The sequence below is a fragment of the Anser anser genome (assembly GCF_964211835.1).
Source record: "Anser anser genome assembly, chromosome: 27".
Classification (NCBI taxonomy): domain Eukaryota; kingdom Metazoa; phylum Chordata; class Aves; order Anseriformes; family Anatidae; genus Anser; species Anser anser.
In genome coordinates this window covers 4,036,018-4,055,161 of record NC_139748.1, presented here as the reverse complement: position 1 = coordinate 4,055,161, position 19,144 = coordinate 4,036,018, and the positions used below count along the sequence as shown (strand labels likewise).

At 62.8% G+C, this 19,144-nt stretch overlaps 1 protein-coding gene across 22 annotated transcripts in view; it reads right to left on the bottom strand.

Moving 5' to 3' along the window:
- Nucleotides 1-306: 306 nt before the first annotated feature.
- PLEKHA6 (pleckstrin homology domain containing A6) overlaps nucleotides 307-19,144 on the bottom strand; it is a 50,164-nt gene continuing 31,326 nt past the window's right edge. For 7 of the 22 annotated variants that reach the window (XM_083812616.1, XM_083812624.1, XM_083812614.1 and 4 more), the window contains exons 2-27: nucleotides 18,301-18,381; nucleotides 18,048-18,165; nucleotides 17,847-17,951; nucleotides 17,661-17,733; nucleotides 17,230-17,330; nucleotides 15,433-15,608; nucleotides 14,722-15,207; nucleotides 13,905-14,415; nucleotides 13,327-13,413; nucleotides 12,527-12,580; nucleotides 10,710-10,790; nucleotides 9,238-9,306; nucleotides 8,880-8,960; nucleotides 8,540-8,689; nucleotides 8,297-8,392; nucleotides 7,709-7,820; nucleotides 7,421-7,560; nucleotides 6,677-6,826; nucleotides 5,492-5,615; nucleotides 5,213-5,322; nucleotides 4,720-4,902; nucleotides 4,391-4,555; nucleotides 4,052-4,185; nucleotides 3,803-3,945; nucleotides 3,035-3,158; nucleotides 308-2,678 (exon numbers count right to left, since the gene is read on the bottom strand). In XM_083812616.1, coding sequence (XP_083668742.1) covers nucleotides 3,043-3,158; nucleotides 3,803-3,945; nucleotides 4,052-4,185; nucleotides 4,391-4,555; nucleotides 4,720-4,902; nucleotides 5,213-5,322; nucleotides 5,492-5,615; nucleotides 6,677-6,826; nucleotides 7,421-7,560; nucleotides 7,709-7,820; nucleotides 8,297-8,392; nucleotides 8,540-8,689; nucleotides 8,880-8,960; nucleotides 9,238-9,306; nucleotides 10,710-10,790; nucleotides 12,527-12,580; nucleotides 13,327-13,413; nucleotides 13,905-14,415; nucleotides 14,722-15,207; nucleotides 15,433-15,608; nucleotides 17,230-17,330; nucleotides 17,661-17,733; nucleotides 17,847-17,951; nucleotides 18,048-18,152 — 3,552 coding nt within the window. In that variant the 5' untranslated portion in view covers nucleotides 18,153-18,165; nucleotides 18,301-18,381 and the 3' untranslated portion in view covers nucleotides 308-2,678; nucleotides 3,035-3,042. Of the gene's footprint in view, nucleotides 2,679-3,034; nucleotides 3,159-3,802; nucleotides 3,946-4,051; nucleotides 4,186-4,390; nucleotides 4,556-4,719; nucleotides 4,903-5,212; nucleotides 5,323-5,491; nucleotides 5,616-6,676; nucleotides 6,827-7,420; nucleotides 7,561-7,708; nucleotides 7,821-8,296; nucleotides 8,393-8,539; nucleotides 8,690-8,879; nucleotides 8,961-9,237; nucleotides 9,307-10,709; nucleotides 10,791-12,526; nucleotides 12,581-13,326; nucleotides 13,414-13,904; nucleotides 14,416-14,721; nucleotides 15,208-15,432; nucleotides 15,609-17,229; nucleotides 17,331-17,660; nucleotides 17,734-17,846; nucleotides 18,166-18,300; nucleotides 18,382-19,144 lie in introns of all 22 variants that reach the window. The other 15 variants (XM_083812619.1, XM_083812609.1, XM_083812620.1 and 12 more) reach the window with 8 other exon arrangements.

Here is a 19,144-nt window from a genome sequence, read left to right as displayed (position 1 = left end):
AGGTACAACATTTTTTTTTTTTCCCCCTCTGTCGAGTAGCTGCGTCTAAAATAAATCCTAAAGGGGAAATAAACCCAGTAAAACAGGGAGAGGGAGGAGAACGTGCCGCCAGCCCTTGAGCTACAGGCAAGGTCCTTCCTGCACGGTGAGACCCTATAGATGTCTGCCCACTGTTCAGTCCGGTATTAAAATTGTTACCTGAGGTCAACTCAGTACAAAAGACACCGGCATCGCGTTGTTTCGTAGATACTTTTATTTCTCTAACACTAGCAAAAAAATCCAGAAAACAACTATCCCCTTTCCCACCCTCCCCAGTGCATAAATAGATTTCCTCCCGATGCAAATTCCTTCTCGGTTACAAGTCACTGCTATATGAAGTGTTATGAAAAATAATAACCAAAATAAAATTAAGAATTAAAATGTATTTTTTTTTCTCCTAAAAAACAAAACGACAACCCGGTTCCACAACACTGCAGCCGTGGGATGCTGGTGCACGGGGCTGCGCTCGCAGCCTGGGGCAGGCTCGGACCCCGCGCACCAGGGGCAAGGGCATGGCCACGCGCCCACCTCCTCCAGCCACTGGAGACGGGGGCAATTTGCCAGCTACAGGCCTGCGTGCCCCCCCCGGGCAGGTGTGCACAGCCGGTGTAAAGGGGTCTGCACCACCCCCAGCACCCCGATTTACACCAGCTGGGGAGCCTGCCCCGGCCGGCACGCCGCTGCGCCCAGGGACGGGGAAATAAAGGCGTCATCTCTTCAAACTTACAGTCTCTTTATATTTTATTTTAAATAAATTTGCTTTTAATAAAAGCAGAAAATATATATATATTTTTAAATAGTTCTTTTTTTTTTCTTTCTTTTTCTTTTTCTGATAAATTGGCAAAGAATCTGCTTTTGTAATGCATTGGCAGGGCTGGTGCCAACAACCCTGCAGAGAGAGAGATTAGCACAAAACAGTACCTCCCAGAAAAGAAGAGAAAAACAAATATATATATATATTATAAATGTAGAATTTCCATAAAACATATATTAAGGCATGTAATAGCAAAATAAAGGGCCAGCTTTATGAGCTAAGAGGGTTGCAGGAGGCTTGGGAGCGGAGCGGGACTTGGGGTTCCTGGGATCCTAGGAGTATTGCTACGATCGGGGGCGCGATGGGGACACAGAGGGGGGGCCTCGTGGCAGCACACGGGTACAGGGCAGGGGGCTGGCCAGGGCGTCAGGATCCAGCCAGTGGGGAAAAAGCTAGGGGATGGTCAGCATCTGGCTCCTCACCCCATCCGCCTCACCCCTCCCAGCCCTGCACAGCCTGATGCCGTTTCCCGGCGGGACCGGCTTTTTGTCCTCCCTCTGAAAAGCTAAAGAAAAGGGTAAACCTGCTACAGAAAAAAAAAAAATGAACAAGCCACAGGGGTTGGAGTGCAATGGCAAGGTCTCGGGGTGAGATGCGCTGTCAGGTTTTCAGAGGGCCCCGGCCCATGCTGGCACCGGAGGATGTGAGCACAGCTGGGGTCCCCCCAGCCCTGCCCCCCAAATCCGTCACCCCCCGGTGCTCATTAACCCAGCCCGGGGCTGTGGGGCAAGGAGCTCCCTCCTCCAGCAGCCCGGCTCGCACAGACACCCAGAGGTGTCCCGGCTCTTTGCAGCCCCAAGTTGCTCCCCATGCACCCCCCCCAGCCTTGGGCACCCGTGGGTGCTGGGGGTGACCACAGACAGTGTGTGGGAGTGCACTGAGGACAGACCCCGCTGCTGCCACCCGAGGTGCTCATGGCCCAAACCCAGTCCCCTTCTCGGCACCGTCCCCAGCCACCTGCACAGATTCCTGCTCGGCCCAGCGAGCCGTGGCTTCGTGCCACTCCTCTGCTCCTTTCCAACATCCCTGTCCCTTCCCAGACCTGCTGCTCCGTGCCAGCACCGCACCGGGCAGCCCTCGCACCACCCCAGCACCCAGGATACTCCTCCCCGTGTCCTCCCTGTCCCCTCTCCATCCGACCCCGCACAGCTCCTCCTTCCTTCTGCTGAGCCCCGGGCACGAGGCGCGATGGGGCTGCCAGGTTCTGCTGGTGACTCCCTCCAGCGAGACGGATGCTAAAAGCAGTTTCAGGGCACAGGGGAAGGAGCGAGCACCCGAAGAGCAGAGATGGAGCCTCCAGCACGAGGTGAAAGCACCACCCGTGGTGGGATGGCTGAGCTCCAGGCGGAGGAGCCTCGCTGCAGACTTTTGGGATGCCAACACATCAGCATGGAGAGACGGAGGGTGCTGCGCTCCTCCAGGGCTGCCCCAGCAGGGAGAGGGCTGGCTGTGCCAGGACCACTGCTGCAAATGCCCCCCTGTATGGCTGTCCCGGCCAGCCTGGCACCCAGACCACCACTGATCCATCCCTGTGCCAGCGGGCAGCTCAGGACCCCTGGTCCTTGGGGTCCACACTCCAGCGGACCAACTCCCAGCACCCGCACATCTCCACCAGGACGGGGCAGAGCAGCCGGTGTCGTCCGTGCCACATCTCCCCGCTCATCCATCCCGGGGGGGTTCCGCCATTGGTGGGAAGGAGGGAGGGGTCCAGGAGAACCAAAAACAATGGCCGAGGAGAGGTTCGGTGTCGAGTCGGGGCGCGTGTCGGCGCGCTAAAACGTGGCCCCGTGGAACTTGACGGCACTGGCAGCGGCCAGGGCTTGAGCTGGAGGGAGAGGAGAGCGGGGATGAGCCACGAGCTCCCCAGAGACCCTCGAGCAGCTTAGAGAAAAGCCCTGTGAGGTCTCGACCCAGCACCCAGCACCTCCCGGGGCCAGCAGCTGGCTCAGCCCCCGTGCCCAGCCTGGGGTCCGCGGCTGGCCCACACGGGGGGCTTCACCGTGCAGGGCACTTGCACTTGTTCCATAGGAGGAGCCGGGGCTGACGTGGCTCAGGAGATGTTAGCTGGAGCAAGCAGCGATGGGTGGCCGCCGGGTGGAAAAGGAGGCCGGGGGAAGAGGCACCCCCCGCCCATCCCCGGCTGGAGAGGATGGGATGAAGTACAAAAGAAAAGGTGCTTACTTCATGGCTCAGACACGCATAAAATGGCTGCTGTCGGCGACCCGGGATGTTTCAGACGAGAGGGGGTTGGTCGGTGGAGTCGGGGAGGCTGGGGAGGTGGGAGGGCTTGGGGTAGCGCATTGAGCTGGAAACAAGAAATGGGAGAAGGGCGTGAAGAACACAAGCTGGAGGCAGCGGGAGGGGAGAGGCGGCACAGCGACAGGCGGCTCCCAGCGGGCAGGTTAGCGGAGGGGAGGAAACGAAGAGGAAGGAAGGGAGGAAGCAAGCGTGGTCAGGACAAACAGCCACAGTGGCGCCCGGCACACGTGAGCTCCCCACAGGGCTCCTCATGGACAAGGCACCGCGCTCGCTCGGGCACCGCGCGCCACCGCAGTGCATCGCCGGTGCTTCCTGCCCCCCCAGCGTGCTCTGAGCTGGGTTTCTTTCCTTGGACGTGGGGCAGGAAGATTGGTTTTGACATTGACTGATCCATCCCACGCTGCTCAGTGCTGCTGCAGGGGAAGGTGGCCCCAGGTACGGCCCTGGTAGCCGCTGGCATCACCCCGCAGCTGCTGGCATCGCCTGGCTTGCTGGGCTGGCTCGCCTGCTGCGTGGTGGTTCCCTGCACCACGCTCTGCTGCCTGGCCAGGCCATGAGCTGGTCATCCAACCTGCCTGCTCCACCCTGCAGCCACTCCTCCTGCATGTTCAGCACCCGCAGTCCCTCTCCTGCAGGGCTGGAAGGTGCTGGCCAGGTGTCCAGGACCCTCCGTGTCCCCCCGTGCCTTACCCGAGAGCATGCGGCCCCGGCGGGACGCCTCAGCAGCCAGCGCACACGAGATCTCTATCCTCTTCTCCTGCTCCTGCAGCTGCGTTTCGGGGTCCTGGGGGGCGTCCACCTCCCCCTCGCCCAGGGGGATGACATTCTGCAGGCTGCGGGGACAGCGGGGACTTCAGTGCCTGTGGCTGCCCTTGGTGGTGGGGTGCACCGGGGTGCCAGGGAAGGGGCGCACGCGGGTTGCGGGTGCTGCAGCCTCACCTGGACTTGGCAATGAGGGTTTTTATCCTTTCCACCTTCTTCTGCTTCTCCTTCATCTCTTCGGGGCTGAGCGGCGTGTCGGGCTCCAGCTCGATGTACCGCTCGGGGATGAGGACTTTGTCTGGCGTGGATAGCTGGGGTGCAGCAGCAGGGGCTGAGCTGAGCGCCGGCCACCAGGACCCATCCCCACACCAGCACCCACCTTCCCCAGCCTCCCCCAGCTCCCACCACCTGCGTGGGCACTCGCTCTGGCTCCAGGATCCCACGCAATGCAGGGGCTGGATCGACCCTCCGGCAGTGGGGATGCCCCAAGCCCACGCTCGTCCCTCCCGTCCTCACCTCCTTGTTGATATCCACGTCGTAGTGCTGCGGCTCCAGCTCCATCTTGCGCAGCCGGGCGATCTCCTCCCGGGGCGTCTCGTGGACCTTGCCGGGGTCGTCGGAGCGCAGCGCTGCCTCCAGGTCCGAGATGTCCACCTCGTGGATGCTGCGGTGCCGGCGTACCTGCGAGGGACCCCAGCCCCGCTGAGCCCCCTGGACCGGCAAACTGTCCCCTGCCACAGCCCCCAGTGTCCCCTCTGCCCCTTCACCACCTTCAGGGATTGCAGAGCACCCCTGCGAGGCAAAGCCTGCTGTGCTGGGGGTGAAGTGCTGGTGCAGGGACTCACCACTTTGTAGGAGGCGGGTGCCTTCGTGCCGGGGGTGTCGGGCTGCTGGCTGCCCAGGAGCTGCAGGCTGCGCCGCTTCTCCTTCATGGAGCCGCTCTGGTGGCGCTTCATGCGGTCGATCTGCTCCTCCACGCTCATCTTCACCTTCGTCTCGTTGGCAAACACGGCGCTCTTCGGCCTCTCCTGGGGAGAGCCCAGCCCCATGGTCACGCACCCCTGAACGGAGCAGGATCCAGCCCCATCCACCCGTGCCGCATCCCTCTGCAATGGACTGCTGTGCTCAGCCCACTCCTGGGGCAAAGAGAGGCACCCGCAGAGACCAGGAGGTTCCCAGTTGGGTGCCGAGATGCAGAACCATGCAGCGATTGTTCCCCCCACCCTCTCCCCATGGCACTGGGGAGCAGAGCAGCACCACGGCAGCAGAAGAGCCTCCACAGCCAGCCCAGCACCCAGCATCGCCCACCCGGCCCCAGCCCCTCGCTGCGCGCCATGCCTTGGATCCCAGCCCGTTGGCCATGCCGCCGGCGCTCCTCCTCAGCATGCTGCCTGTGGGCACCACCTCCTCCTCCGGTGGAGACTTGGTTCGGGGGGGCACGATGCCCACTGCAGGACAAACAGAAACACCAGGCTGAGCATCCCTGGGGGCGCAGGGCAGGGTCCCAGCCACGTGCGGTGCTGGGGAAGAGCTGGAGACTGTTGTGTAGACGTTCCCCATGGCCAGGGCAGGCTTGGGGAGCCTGCTGGAGCAGGACCTGCTGGGCCAGCGCCGTACCTTTGTTGAGAGCCGCTTGCTTCTCTGCCTCCTGCTCCTGCCGGCTCAGCGGCCCCTCGGCGGGGGCAGCAGGCGCAGCCGCTCGCTGCGTCTCCTTCTTGCTCTGCTCGAAGCTCGGCTTGGGCTGCAGGGGGCAAAGCAGGTCCCCAGTGAGCCACCACCTTGCTGGGCAGCCACACTCTGCCTGGGAACACACACACACTGCCTTGGGGGGGAACACGGCCCCAGACATGCTCCTGGGCCACATGGACGCTGGCCAAGCAGACCACTAGCACACCCAAAGCGTACCCCTTCAGTGGGGCCATGGGCTAGGAGAGCTCTACAGCTCGTGGCCAGGCACCCCTCCGTGTCCTGGTGACACAGCCCTGTGTTGGAAAAGCCATCTGCGGGGGGACGGTCCTGACACGGCTTGGAGGGGGCTCCCAGGAGCTCCGGGCTGGAGGGGCCCCGTGCTGAGCTCCAGCCCCTGCCTGCAGGAGGGGGCCGTGTCCCACGAGGGCACGAGCTGGGGCAGGCACCAGGCAGCAACAGGGAGAGAGCCAAGGGCTGTTTTTGGGGTCCTTTCCCTCCTGCACCCTGAGCACGCGCTGGTGCCACTCACACTTGGGTCCGTAATCATTCCCAGCTCAGCACAGCTTTTGTTTTTACAGCCCCACACGCATGCATCCTGACCCCCCTGAGGATCACCCAGCTGCAAGGACACTTCTGTCTCCCAGAGTCCAAACGTGGCCCCATTCCCAGGTGGGAACATGGCTGAGGTGGTACCAGGAACCTCCAGGTCTGGGTTTGCACACACAGTCACCGCAGGCCGGCCGAGATCTCCGGCCCCTGGTGCAGCAGGGAGTGGTGCCGCAGAAGGACAGCGAGAGAGGAGAGGGCAGAGGAAAGCAGAGAGGCTGGGGCTGCAGCAGATTTACACCTCCAGCTACCCGAGAGGAGCCTGTCCCAGTCCTGAGCATCCACATGGGTGCTGTGCGTGGGTGTCGGGGACTTGGAGAGGCCACGGTGAAGCTGCCTTGGGGTCGCTGCCCACTGCGCCCCTCGGAGAGGTGGTACGGTGCCATGTGCTAGTCCCCTAGGTGAGTGCCACCTCCATGCTGTCCCTGCCTGGTCCCTGACGTGTCGGGGAGGGAGGGGTGGAGGGAAGGGATGCTGCTCGGGGCTGCTCGGGAGAGGTTTTGGTACCTGTCCCCTCTGCGCCTCGCCGCCTCGCTGCCAGGAAGGGGAGGTGGGGTACGGCCAGGGGCGGCTCTCGCTAGGGAGCGGAGGGACGGTCGGAGGAGGCTCCAGGGGGACGTACGACTTGGGGAGGGGAGGTCGAGGTGGGCCGGGTTCCTGGGGTGGAGAGGAGCATTAGGCGTGAGAGCAGAGAAACTGGGAGACGGGAAGGAAAAGAGAGTTAGAGAGAGCACGAGACAAAACACAGCGAAAGGCCAGGGAAGGAGGAGGGAGAGCAGCTGGCGGCTGCTCATTCGGTCCTGCACTTCTGTGTCCCCACACACGGGGGGACTTTTCCCATCTCCCATGCGCAGCGGGGCCAGGCAGGGCTGGGGGCAGCTGGAGAGACCCTCCCCAAGCTCAGGGCTATCAGCCCCCAGGAGACATCGGCATCGCCTTGGTGCAGCCAGGGCAGCTTTGGGGAGTCCCCAGGTTCCACCCTGAACTTCCCACAGATGCAGGTGAGATCAGCGGATGCAGGGACTGTGGTGGCAGCAAGAGCTGGCCCCGGAGCTGAGCAACTCCCAGCCTTCAGGCTGCTTGGTGCAGGAGCCCAGACACAGCCCCTGTGAGGGGCACGGACCCGGACGTCACCAGGAGACCCCACAGCCCAGGGACGTGGGCAGAGCGGTGCCCCCAGGCAGAGCCACATGCAAACCCGGTGCCCAAGTGAGGACTCGGGGCTCCCTGGGGACACCCCGGCTCACTCACCTCGCTGGGACCCGGCTTGGTGGGCGAGCCCTGGGAGCCGGAGACGAGGGAGAAGGGGCTCAGGGGGCTGGTGAGGCTGGCCGAGCTCAGGGGGCTGGCGGGGCTGTTGGAGCTGTACGTGCCCGAGGGGCCGATGGCCACTGCAGAAAAAAAAAGCAGAAATAAGCACGTGCACCACAGCACAGCCTCTCCCAGTGAGTGCCTCGCAGCAGCGCTGTCACGGGGGATGCCCCAAGCTGTGGCATGCTGGTGTCTGTGCCATGCAGGGCAGGGACTGAGCCTGCTCACCTCTGTGCTTGGCAGTGTCCGTGCCACGGGACGGGTTGTTCTTCCTCAGCCCCTCCATCACGTCCTGGATCCGCCAGATCTCTTTCTGGATCTGCCGGTTGAGCATTTCGTTCTGCAGGGGCGAAAAGCAGCGGTCAGAGCGGCTCCCACCGCTGTCAGCCCTGCAGCCAGCCCTGTCCTGGCCATGTCCCGTCCCCGCTGCCACATCCCATCCCCGGGGCTCGGTGGGGTTCATCTGAGACAGATGCAGCCCCGCTGGGCCAAACCAGCACGTCCACGACTCGTCTCCTGCCGGGAGCTGCAGGCTGGGGCAGGGGCTGGCAGAGCCCCACGGGCACGGGGAGCGCTGCAGCCCCTTCGCCAGCACCAAAAAGCAACGCACCCGGGTGCCTCAGCTTCATCAGTACCCCTGTGCTCGCTGCCAGCTGTGGCCAAAGCAGGACACAAATCCGCAGCCGCTTGCAGATCGGCTCCTTGCAGGAGCAGAGGGCTGAAGGAACCAGCGGACTTCGACCTGCACCAGCTGGGGCTGGTGGGGGGAACTTGGGGCCAGCGAGGGTCTCCTGGGGCTGTTGGGGTCCCGCTCACCTGGATGTCGAGGTTCAGCTGCTCCCAGAGGTCGTCGTGCAGGGCGGACACCTCGCTCTCCAGGCTCTCGTACTCAGCGGTGCTGTTGGCCAAGGCCTGCGGAGTCGGGGAGTCAGAGGGGTTTGGGCAGCAGCCATGGGGCACAGAGCTCTGCCGGCTGCTCCGGGAAGGATGGATGGGGATGGGGACAGGGAAAGGGGCAGGAATGGGGACAGGGAGCGTGGTGGAGGGGGAGCCCCCTACCGTGCTGGCCTGCGAGAGCTCCACGCGGATGTTGATGAGCTGGTTCTGCAGCGATTCCTTCTTGTGCAGCAGCTTCTCCGGGTAGGCCGGCTGGCTCCCGAACATCTCCAGCTCCTGGTGCGTCCCCATCAGGGCACTCTCCAGGCTCTCCTGGGGGGGACGAGAAGGAGATGGAGCTGTGAGAGAACTCACTATGGTGGCTGGGGCAGGAGCAGCATTTTCCCCTCCTTAATGGGCCATTAGTGCATGGAGACTGCTGGGACCATGGCAGGGCTGTGAAACACCCCCCAGCCCACAAACGTCCCCCCTGAGCTGTCCCCAGACTGTGTGCGCCACGAACCTTCTCCGCTCGGAGCTGCTGCACCAGCCTCTCCTGCTCCCGCAGCACCTTGTTCTGCTCGCAGAGCTTCCCCAGCAGCTTCTGCTCCCGGGTAGGAAAGAGAAAGGGAGGGAAGGGTGAGAGTCCAGCAATGGGGTGCGGGGCGCACCAGGCACCCGTGCAACCAGATCCATGCTCGGCTGGAGCCAAGACCTCCAGGAGAGACGGGATGCAGCCAGGGCACAGCCCTCGGGGTTGGGTAAATGGGACAACGTGTGGTCCCAGGGAGGGTTTCCAGCCTGCCGGGCTCATTGCAAGGGACAGGACATGTAGGGTCAGGGGCAGAGGGAGGACATGCAGCACGGACATTTGCTCTTACATCGGTGTCTTGCTCGCTTATCTTGTAGGCGTGCAGAGTCTCCCTGTAGGCTTCGGGGAAGGGCGTCACCTGCAAGCAGAGCGCGGGGTGAGCCTGGCTCTGGGAGCCGATGCGCTGCCAGGAGCCCCTCAGAAAGGAGAGGCTGCTGCCGGCGAGCAGCCCCTCTCCCGGTCCCTGCGGAAGGAGAAGCGAGAGCCGGGTCCCCGGAGGCAGCACGGTGAGGGGGGAAGGCACAGCCTCCTCCCTGTTCCCAGCCCCGGTGCCCACTGGCCGGGCGAGCAGCAGGAGTTAACCGGAGACAAGCTCTCCGCCAGACGCCAAGAGCTCGCCTAGAGAGATGTCTCGTGAATCATTAACTGCCTGGCATACAGCTGCCACCGTTTCACAGGCAGGGAAACAAAGGCAGAAAGATTAAGCCGTAATCCCACTTAGTGGAGTAGAAGCACCTATAAATCAGCCGTCACATCAGGACCTGTTTACCATCCAGCTTCTCTTGTGAGTCATTTTCCTTTCCTGGAAATCTAAATTACTAATGGGACCTCACCAATTAAATGCCTCCAAGATCTTGAGATGAAAGGCATAAGATAGGAAGAAGGGGATCATTATTGCTAGAAAGCAAGACGCTACATTAGAGTGATTTAAAACCACAGGACAATGCAAATAGACCTGAACCTGGGAAATGCCCGGCTCAGCTCACGGCGGAGTCTGGCAGATGCGGATCCTGCTGCCTCCGAGCAGGGAGCCGGGCCAACAAAAGCATCGCAGCTGCTCTGGCTTCACCCTGCAGCGCATCCCCCGCTCCCCTGGCACAGGGATGGGAACAGGCACCTTCCCCTCCCCAAAAAGCACCAGCAATCACCCGGTCACACATCCAAGAGATGCCTGCCCAGGTCAGGCCCAATCCTGCCCTGCTCGTGGCACCGAGTGCCAGCAGCACCAGGGCCCCACGGCCACTCTGGGTGCTGGGTGACTCGATGCACCCACATTTGGAGCTGCGCCCCACGCTGGCTGGGGTGCCCCCAATGCTTTTGCAGCCTCTCCAAACTCCAGGCAAAAGGAGAGAAGCGTGCCACCGCCTCGTGGGGTAACAGGCTGCTTCCTCTCCTCGACACCGGAGGTATTGCTTTGGTTTAAGATCCTTGGGCTGGATTCCTCCGGATCCGCCTTCTCCTTGCCTCTTCAACACAACGGCGAGCAAAGCGCCTGAACGAGGGCGAGGGCTCGGGACTGCCGCGTCCCCACCTTGTGCTCTCAGGACAAGGATTTACGGCATCGCAATGGCTCATGGATGGATTAGCAAAGCCTGGGATGGACTAGCAGGGCCCCGAGAGCGTGATGTGCTGGCGCCGCATGGATGCTGGAGCTTGCATGAGCGGAGATGGCAGGAGGTGACCTCGGGGATGGCGTGTGGGGCGGCTGCCGTGGCCTGCCATGCACGAGCGGCCGGGCCAGCCTGGCGGCCAGAGGCTTACTTGCATGTAGAGCTGAGCCCTAGGGGAGGAGGTCTCCACCATCCTGTTCACCATACTGATCAGGGTTTCGCTCTCGCTCATCTGCGACAGACAGGGAAGGAAATTTCAGAGGTCAGCGGAGACACGCGTGCGCTCGGGTGCCGTCGGTGCAGCTCTGTCCAGGACCCGTCAGGGCATCGTGCTGCAAGGTACCACCTCTGAGAGATGTCCCAGGTGTTTGAACCACAAGGAAACAGCTGCCCCAGGCTGCTGCTGCCCTGTTTGGGGCAGTCAAGAGCATCCTGGGGGCTGAAAACTTTGATGAGGGGAGAGGGAAACACAGATCCAACCGAGCCAGCTCCGAGCTGGGCTGCAGCCAACTGCACACACAGACACAGGCTTGCACAGAGACGCCCACGGCCGCGACACACAGCGTGGCCCCAGTAGACAGACAGACAGGCCCAACGACAAACAGCTCCACGTCCTGCCCGTGAGCACAGACACGCTCTGGGTACAGAGGGGACCGCAGCCTCGGGGGGACAGCAGGGTCCCCCACTCCAGCCCTGTGGCCTCAAACAGCAGAGCCTCCTGCGGGGACGGCAGCACACAGAAACACTGCAGGTGCCCGAAGACGAGAGGCAGACGATGCCCTCGCAGCCCCAACCCCTGAGGACCAAGGGGTGAGGGCAGCTGAAGCACAGATCCAGGACCAGACCCCAGCTTGGGGCCGGTCAGCGAGGCAGGGCGCAGCCAACCCCTGACCGCACCCAGTGCGGCTCTCCAGACAAGCGAGGAGAGCAAAAATGAAGTAGCAAGCTGTTTTAAAAGAGCTACTCGACAACATCACTCTGAATTAGTCTCTCCAGAGGTCAGCAGGAGAGGAGGAGGAGATGGAAAGCCTTTTTAGGGAGCATTTTGAAGCGTCTCGGAGACCGAGTGTTGCTGCCGATGGCTGTGAAATAATCCAGAGAGCTTTCATTGCACCGAGCGCTCCTGCTTGTCCTTGGCTCTGCTCCAAGGCAGACACAGATCTTGGTGATTACTGCACCGATGGGGATTTGCAGACTAATGAGATTGTCTCTGGAGCAGCTCCCTTAGTGCAAGCCTGGTTTTGCAGCAAGCGCCGGGCGGCAGCAGCAGCCGATGGCTCCCGTCCCCCTCTCTGATTTCAGGCAGTGCCCGCGCTTTCCACCCCACCGCACCCGCAGCTGCCTCCCAGGCCTTCCCTCCCCCTGCCCCCAGGATGAAGTCAGCTCACGGCTGTCCTCCAAACACCCCTTGGCATGCAAAATCCCGGGAGCTGCTGCTTCGGTGCCAGTCCCAGCGGGCTCCTGATCCCAGCCCTGCATCAAACCTCTCGCCTTTGAGGAGGCACGGGGCGAGAGTGTCACCACCACCACCTCGCCTGGCTGCACACCTTGTTCACCCTCCTGCGGGGTCCTGGGCGAGCACCAAACACCTCTGTGCCCCAGCCCAGCCACCTGCAGGGGCTCGCAGCCCCTTGCTGGGTGCCCTGGATCATCGTTCTGGCAGCAGCTCGGCTCACACCGATGCCAGAGGCACTGCTGGGCACGGGGACATCCCGCACCGCCCCGCCAGCTCCAGCACACCCCACAGAAGGCACTGGCAGGGGGGTTTCTCTGCCAAGCAACGAGCGACCCTACCGAGGGGAAGGATGGAGGAAGCAAACCAAAGACAACTCGTGCTGCTTTAATGCCAAGAGAGGTGAGGATGGATGTTAGGGGATGAGATGCTGTGCTGGGAAGGAAGGGGACGCCGCTGGGGACAGGGCACACGGGGACAGAAGCAGCGTGAGGCTCGCAGCCAGCTCTGCCTACCTGCTGGTCCAAATACTCTAGGTTTCTTTGCAACTGAAGGTCTAAAAGTTCATCCTACCAGGAGCCAGCAGGCATGCGGCAAGAAACGAACACACAAAACACATAAAAGAAGAAGCAAAGCAGTTAGGTGAAGGCTGCAGAAATGCGAAGACCTCTGGGCTGGGGAAGCAAGGGGCAACCTCCTCTGCCCAAAGCGGGGAGGGCGGCCGGGGACGTGCTGCAGGACACCAGACCCCGCTCTCCTCCCGGCTCTCCACAGCCAGCACGCCTCCCTCCCGCCTGCAAGCAGCAGGTCCCCGTCCTTGGGGCTCCGCTTGCCTCCCCTGCATCTCTCGCTGGTGAGGATGGATGGCAGCATGGATAGCTTATGAAAATTTATGCTTCTCCCTCCTGCAATGGCTGCTCCTGCCCTGCGGGATTGGGCTGCACAGGGGGAGCTGCTGGTCGCCCCCCACCAGCTCCATGCTTTAGGAGGAAAACGCAGCTCAGGGACAAGCAGCAGCGGTAGCCAAAAGTGAGGAAGCGAGGAGGGGAGAGGTGCAGGGAGCGCGCCAGCCTCACCCCATCCCCAGGGGAACAGCCCCAGCGGTGACAAGCTGGGCATCACCGGCCATATGGGGGTCCAAGGGGGGCCAGGAGGGACTGGAGACACCAGAGGTCCTGACCTGCCCGGCGCAGCCCATCTCTGACCCACAAAGCTGCTCCTCCTCACCCATCCAAGCCAGGGTGCCCTAAGCTGTGACCCCCCCTGTCCTTGCAGACCCCCGAGCCCACCCCGTCGGTGCCAGCAGCGTACATACCATTTTGTCGTGGACTGTGGGAGATGCCGGGTAGTGGTACGGGAACATCCCCGCGGGGACGGGCCGCCTGTCGCCCAGGTAGTCATACTGGGGAGAGAGGAGACCCCACTAAACCCTGGGGACAGGTGAGGGGCATGCGATGCCTCCCCCATCTCCTTTTTGCTGCTCAGAGTGACTGCAGGGGCTCGGGACACATCTCTCCCACCCTGTGCAGACCCCCAGCCCTGCAGCAGGGTCAGGTCTGGCTTTGAGGGGTGCAGCAGCAATAAAGGGACAACAGAGTGCTCCTCTTGGGATCGCCTTGCTCATGGTGGCCCCAAGCTCCCCTCCTGCCCCATCTCTCCAGCCTCCCAGCAGCGCAGGAGCAGCCAGAAGGGAACAAGCACAACTTGGGTGGCTTTGCAGGGCTGCAAGGGAGGACCTAAAGCCACCAGCTGCTGCGCACCAAGGACTCGGTGGCATCCTGAGGCCAGGACGTGCATCCAAAAGGCGCAGACTGTGCCACAGCATCCCCACCCTGACGTCCCCAACATGGGTCCCCTCCATCCCCGCACGCCCCAGCAGCGACGGACGCTGACCTTGGGCGAACTGATGGACCTCCTCATCATGAAGGTGGCAGGGTCGGCGTAAATCTCCTCTCCCCGGGGCGGCAGCCGCTCGAAGCGGGCGCTGGGCGAGCGGACGGGGGAGTAGACACGAGCCCTGGTGTAGGAGCCCTGGCTGGGCGAGCGCGGCACGGAGCGGGAGCGGGGCTGCAGCGACATGCGCCGCAGGGAGCCCGAGGCGGCGTCCACCTCGTCGAAATAATTCGGCTGCCTGCCGGGGCCGGCGAGCCAGAGCGGGACGTCCTGCCGGCCAAAAGCGGGGTGCTCCTTCCACTCCCGGAGCTGGTAGGGGCCCCCGTTGCGGAAGGAGTGGCGCTTATCATCCAGCGCCCAGGGCGGGCTCACGCGCTCGTAGGCGGGCATGGAGCAGATGCTGTCGGGGCGCACGCCGGGCGGGTAGTACTGGTAGTCCTCGGGGTACTGGGGCGAGTAGGGCGAGTAGTAGTCGGGCACCCGGCGAGACACGGGGTAAAACCTGGTGGGGCTGGGGGGGAAGAGAGAAGTGAGATCTGGGTGGTCCCAGAGGTGAGGATACCCTCGTAGCAGGCAGCTCTGACACCAGTGCTGGGAAAGGTGGTGTCTGTCCTCCTGGGGACCCCGTGGTTGCCCCCCTCCAAAATTCACCCTGCTTAGCTTTTGGGGGTGTCCTACGCACATCATGCGGCAGATTTGCTGATCCCAGGAGGGGATAAAGCAGGTGGGAAGAGGAAAAATATTCCTGGAACATCACCCAAAAGAAAAGGAGCAGGGTCCCACCCTCTCCCCTGGCCACCCCCCCAGCAGCCCTCACCTCCGCAGCTCCTCGGGGGGCACGTTCCCCCGGCGCAGGTTCACCCACTGCTGCAGCTGCGTCATGGAGCTCTTGCGCTGGGCGATCTTCTCGGGGTTGGTGCGGGGGGCAAAGCTCCGGCGGTGGGCAGCACTCTCCCCGTCGGGCGGGGGGTAGGCGGTGCTGCCGGGGCGGCTGGGGGAAGAATACGGCCACCCGTTGGGCTGCGTCGGCCGCTCCGTGCTTGCTGGCACCCGGGGTCCCTCAGGGTAGGGGCTGCCGGGCTCCGAGGGCATCTCCTGCCCCGTGATGCCATTGGCTTTGGCCAAGGGTTCCTTCTTGCCCTCCATCCTCTCCGGTTTCCTCTCCATCTTCTCCGAACCACGGCCGTCGCCTTCACCCCGGGTCTTGGCGTCGGGGTCGGCCTTGGGGTGCTCGCGGTGCACGGCGTTGCGGTGGTGGTGGTGCTTGCTGGGAGGGATGTTTTCAGAGTCGGTCTTCTCGTGTCTGCAGGGCATGGAGACACGAGAGAACATTACCCTCTGATTGTAACACCCCCACGACGGCCAACAATATCCCGTCCCTCCCACAGCCTCAGGGGGCTGATGCTCCCCCAGCTCCGTTCTGCATAGGGACCCCGTGCTCCAAGAGGTCCCCAGCCGTGGCGCACGGCCCCTCCACCCCAGCTCCAAGAGGCAGGGGGGTGCCCCCAGCCCCGTGCAGCGCTCTGACCTCTGGGTGGGGGGGATCTGCACCCGGGCAGCTTCGCCCATGGCTTGGATCCAGGACTCCTGCTCCTCCGTGTTCTCGGCGCTGAAGAAGTAGGTCCGGATGCCAGCGTGCTCGGCCTGGGGAGACAGGGACTGCCCGTTACTCGCCGGCACCTCCTCCACCCAGCACACAGTCACCTGCAGGGGGGCAGAGAAGTGGGGAGAGAGACAGACAGGCGAGTGAGAGCTCCATCTCCACCCCGGCACGAGGTCCTGGTGCCGCAGGAGAAGCCTCCTCGGTCCCCAGGAGCATCCTCAGCAGCACTGGGCGGGACGAAGGCTCTGCGGGCAGATCCAGGATCCCTTGTCCCCTGGGCTCACAGCGATGCCCTCACCCTCCGTGATGCTGGGGACCAGCCCTTCCCCCAGGAGCTGCGCCCCAGCACTGTGCAGGTGCCCTGGGGGTGCCCAGAGGCAGATGGGGGAGCCGCGTCCCATCGAGAGCAGCAGCGCTGGCCAGAGCATTATTGGTCATGCAGGGCTAGGGAGAAGGTGGCTTCTTGGCCCAGAGAATGCTTTTTTTTGGGGGAGAAAGGTTCATTTTGGGTCCAGGATGTCAGTGCCCACCCTCCACCCCATGCTACAGCAGCCGGAGGGCAGGTTTGGCTGCTGAAGGCCTTTCTGAAGCAGCCACCTTCCCTCTCTCTGGGAAGGGATGGGAGGCAGCAAGGAGGAAGAAAAGAAAAAAAAAAGTAGTTTTTTCCCCCTGGAAAACTTTTGGGGGTCAAATAATTTAAAATAAAATTAACAAAAAAAGGGGTTTTGATTAAAACCCTCCCTTGGGTTTCCATTTTCCCCAGCTGCAGGGGGCAGGGACGCCTCCTGCCTGGCTCCTCCTGACCCTGCATCCTCCTACCTCGGAAGCTCTGCAGCCAGAGTGAGAGATAAAACATAAAACCGCACCGATTCCTGCCCCGGATTAGTGAGAGCGGGGTGAGTGAAGCATGCGGGTCACCCCTCACCCTCTGCATGCATCAGAAACACAAGCAGATACTACCTAGCTGGTGGCGGGGTGCTGGCGTGGCCGAAGGGCGCGCGGAGACCTCCTGTCCGGGGGGATCCTCGCCCGCGGAGAGAGGAGGAAACACAGACAAGGGGTCAAACCGCAGTGGGGGGATTGTGGGCGCAGCCCTCGCCTTGCTTTGGGGCCCTCTGGGACCCCTTCCCCTCTTCCAAGGGGTACCCAGGTGGTACCCAAGGTGCTGGAGCCCAAGGCTGGCAGCACACGGAGCCCACGGCAGTGGCACAGAGGGAACCCCTGGATGCTGTGGCTGGGAAGCCCACGCACGGAGATGAGGGCTGCAGTGCAGCCTAATCCTAGTACAGCACCGGGTGGTTTGACTCCCTACTTCTATTTATCCGTGGGTTCCTACAGGGACATGAGCACTCAGGACATGGAGAGGTGCAGGTCACGTAGCTCCTGCCATGCTCATGAGCAGGAAGGAGCGTGCTCGGTTTTGGCACAACCAGGCTGTGTGTAGGTCCATCAGCAAGCAAGCACTAACCCAACCACCCAGCCTCCCTGGGCTAGGGATGGCGGCTGATGCTGCTTTACCCTCTAAGTGCCTCAGTTTCCCCAGCAGAAGGCACAGGGGATGTCCCAGGGGGGTTGCTGCAGTCACCCCTCTGCGCAGCTTGGCTCTGCTCCACGCACCAGCACCAAGAAAGCAAGGGGAGGGCGCAGCGGGGACCCTGCAAGCATCGCTGCTGCCCCAGCACCGTCCCAGGGCCCCCCCAGGCCCTGCGCTCCGGCACTGACCTTAAATGTGTGCTTCCTGCTGATGTTGTCGGAGGGCTGCACGGCCGCCACGCGGAAGCTGAGGAGGGGGATGCTGCCCAGGATGCTCTCCTCCTTCTCATCTGGTAGGAAACGAGGGGGGTTAGGCGCACGGTAGGACCCCGGCAGAGACCCTCCAGCTTTGTTTTGGGGACACGGCCCCATCGATCCTGCCCACGGCCGGCACAGACGCGGGCACGGGGCTGCTTGGGCGGGCAGCCCACCTGTAGGAAAGCGCTGCCTTCCTGTTGCTTCGCCCTCACCAGCAAATGCTGCTGCTCAGCTCACAGAACAGCCTGCTCAATAATTCATGCTCGCCCTCGGCTGCCAGGGTGAGCTGAGCGAGCTGCCAGGGAGGCATTAACCCCGGCGTGGCAAGTGCCCCCAGAAGCGAGCAGCCCCCAAAAGCGTACCTTTGTAGTAGAAGAGGCAGCGATCCACCAGCACGAACCAGCGCTTGTTCCACTGCTTCACCCCCGAGCTGGCCTGCGAGAGAGGAGCAGTGAGACCGCAGGAGATGTGCACCCGTGGGTGGCCAGCACCCAGCCGCAAAGGGGGAGGCACGTCCTGGGGACGGAGCATCAGGGGCAGCCGGGTACCTGCTTGTAGAGCCAGCCGCTTTTGGTCACGGCGGCGTTGGGGTTCCTCTTCATCGAGTTGGAGCGCTTCCCGAAGGCGATGCCCTTGCGGGAGGGGCGCGATGCCTGCAGAGGGGGAGAGGAGGCGCTCAGTTCCTGGAGGGACCCCCCGCACCCCATCTCCACTGCCACCCGCCGTGCCGCGTGGCTCCGGGCACCCACCCGGCCTCCAGGGCGCTCCGGGGGCACCTCCGACACCATGGCGTGGTTGGAGGGCTCGCTGCTGCTGCTGGTCGCCGGGCGCTTGCCGCCTGCTTTGCTTGACATGTCCAAGGTCGGTCTGTGGCACAGATTTGCTGTCAGCACGGCTGTGTTCCAGGAGCCAGACCCCCCCAAATCCCCACCCCAAGCACCAGCCCCCCGTGCCCCAAGCCCGCCTCAGTCCCCAGAGCAGGGGAGGTGGGCGCCAACCTACTTCTGCAAGTCCAATCTTGAGTTTTCTTCCGGGACCTGGCCCGTCACTGGGTGCAGGAACGTGTTCCGCCTTTCATTGTGGCTGCAAGGCACAGCGATCGGGGAGCAGGGTTAGCGCTGCGGGGGGACCCATGGCACTGCTGCCCCGAGAGCCAAGGAGGAGGATGGGGTCCGAGGGTGCACAGAAACCCGGAGAGGTGCTGAGCTTCTGCTGAGCCCCGGCATGGAGCACAGCTCCGCACCGCCTGTGCAAACCTGGGTGCATCAGCTCCATCCATCCCCACTACCCCCCCAAATAAATCCCTTTGCTTTTAGCACCATATTTCCTGCTCCAGCAGCAGGGCTTTGTTGTGCATCTTGTACTCTTTGCGCCACTCTTTGCTGGTGCTCCAAAGTGTGGAGGGGGACCCCCAAAAGCCCCCTGTGCAGCTCCTGGATTTGCAGCACTGTCGGGTGACCGCTTCCCTTGCTCCCCCCGCTCATCCACATGCTTCATAATCCGCACAGCAAATTTCATCTGCATTTCCCAGACAGCGTTTGCCTCGCCAAGAGCCGAAATGAGGTCTCCGATGGCTGAGACCTCATTACTTCTGCTGGACACATCACACGGCGTCGGCTGCCGCGTGGTGAGACATTACCATAACCCCCCCGGCTGTCAGCACAAATCGCTGCAGAGGCAGCAGCCGTGGCCCGTCCTAAAGCGACATCCTCAACGTCACATCCTCTGCTCCGGCTGGCTGATTTCAGAGCCATTTGCCAAAATATCTGGAGCCAGGCTAAGAGCAGGGTCACAAAGCGCCGGGCCCCGCTGCTGACAGCCCTCGTGGGGGGCATGGGTGGAGGTG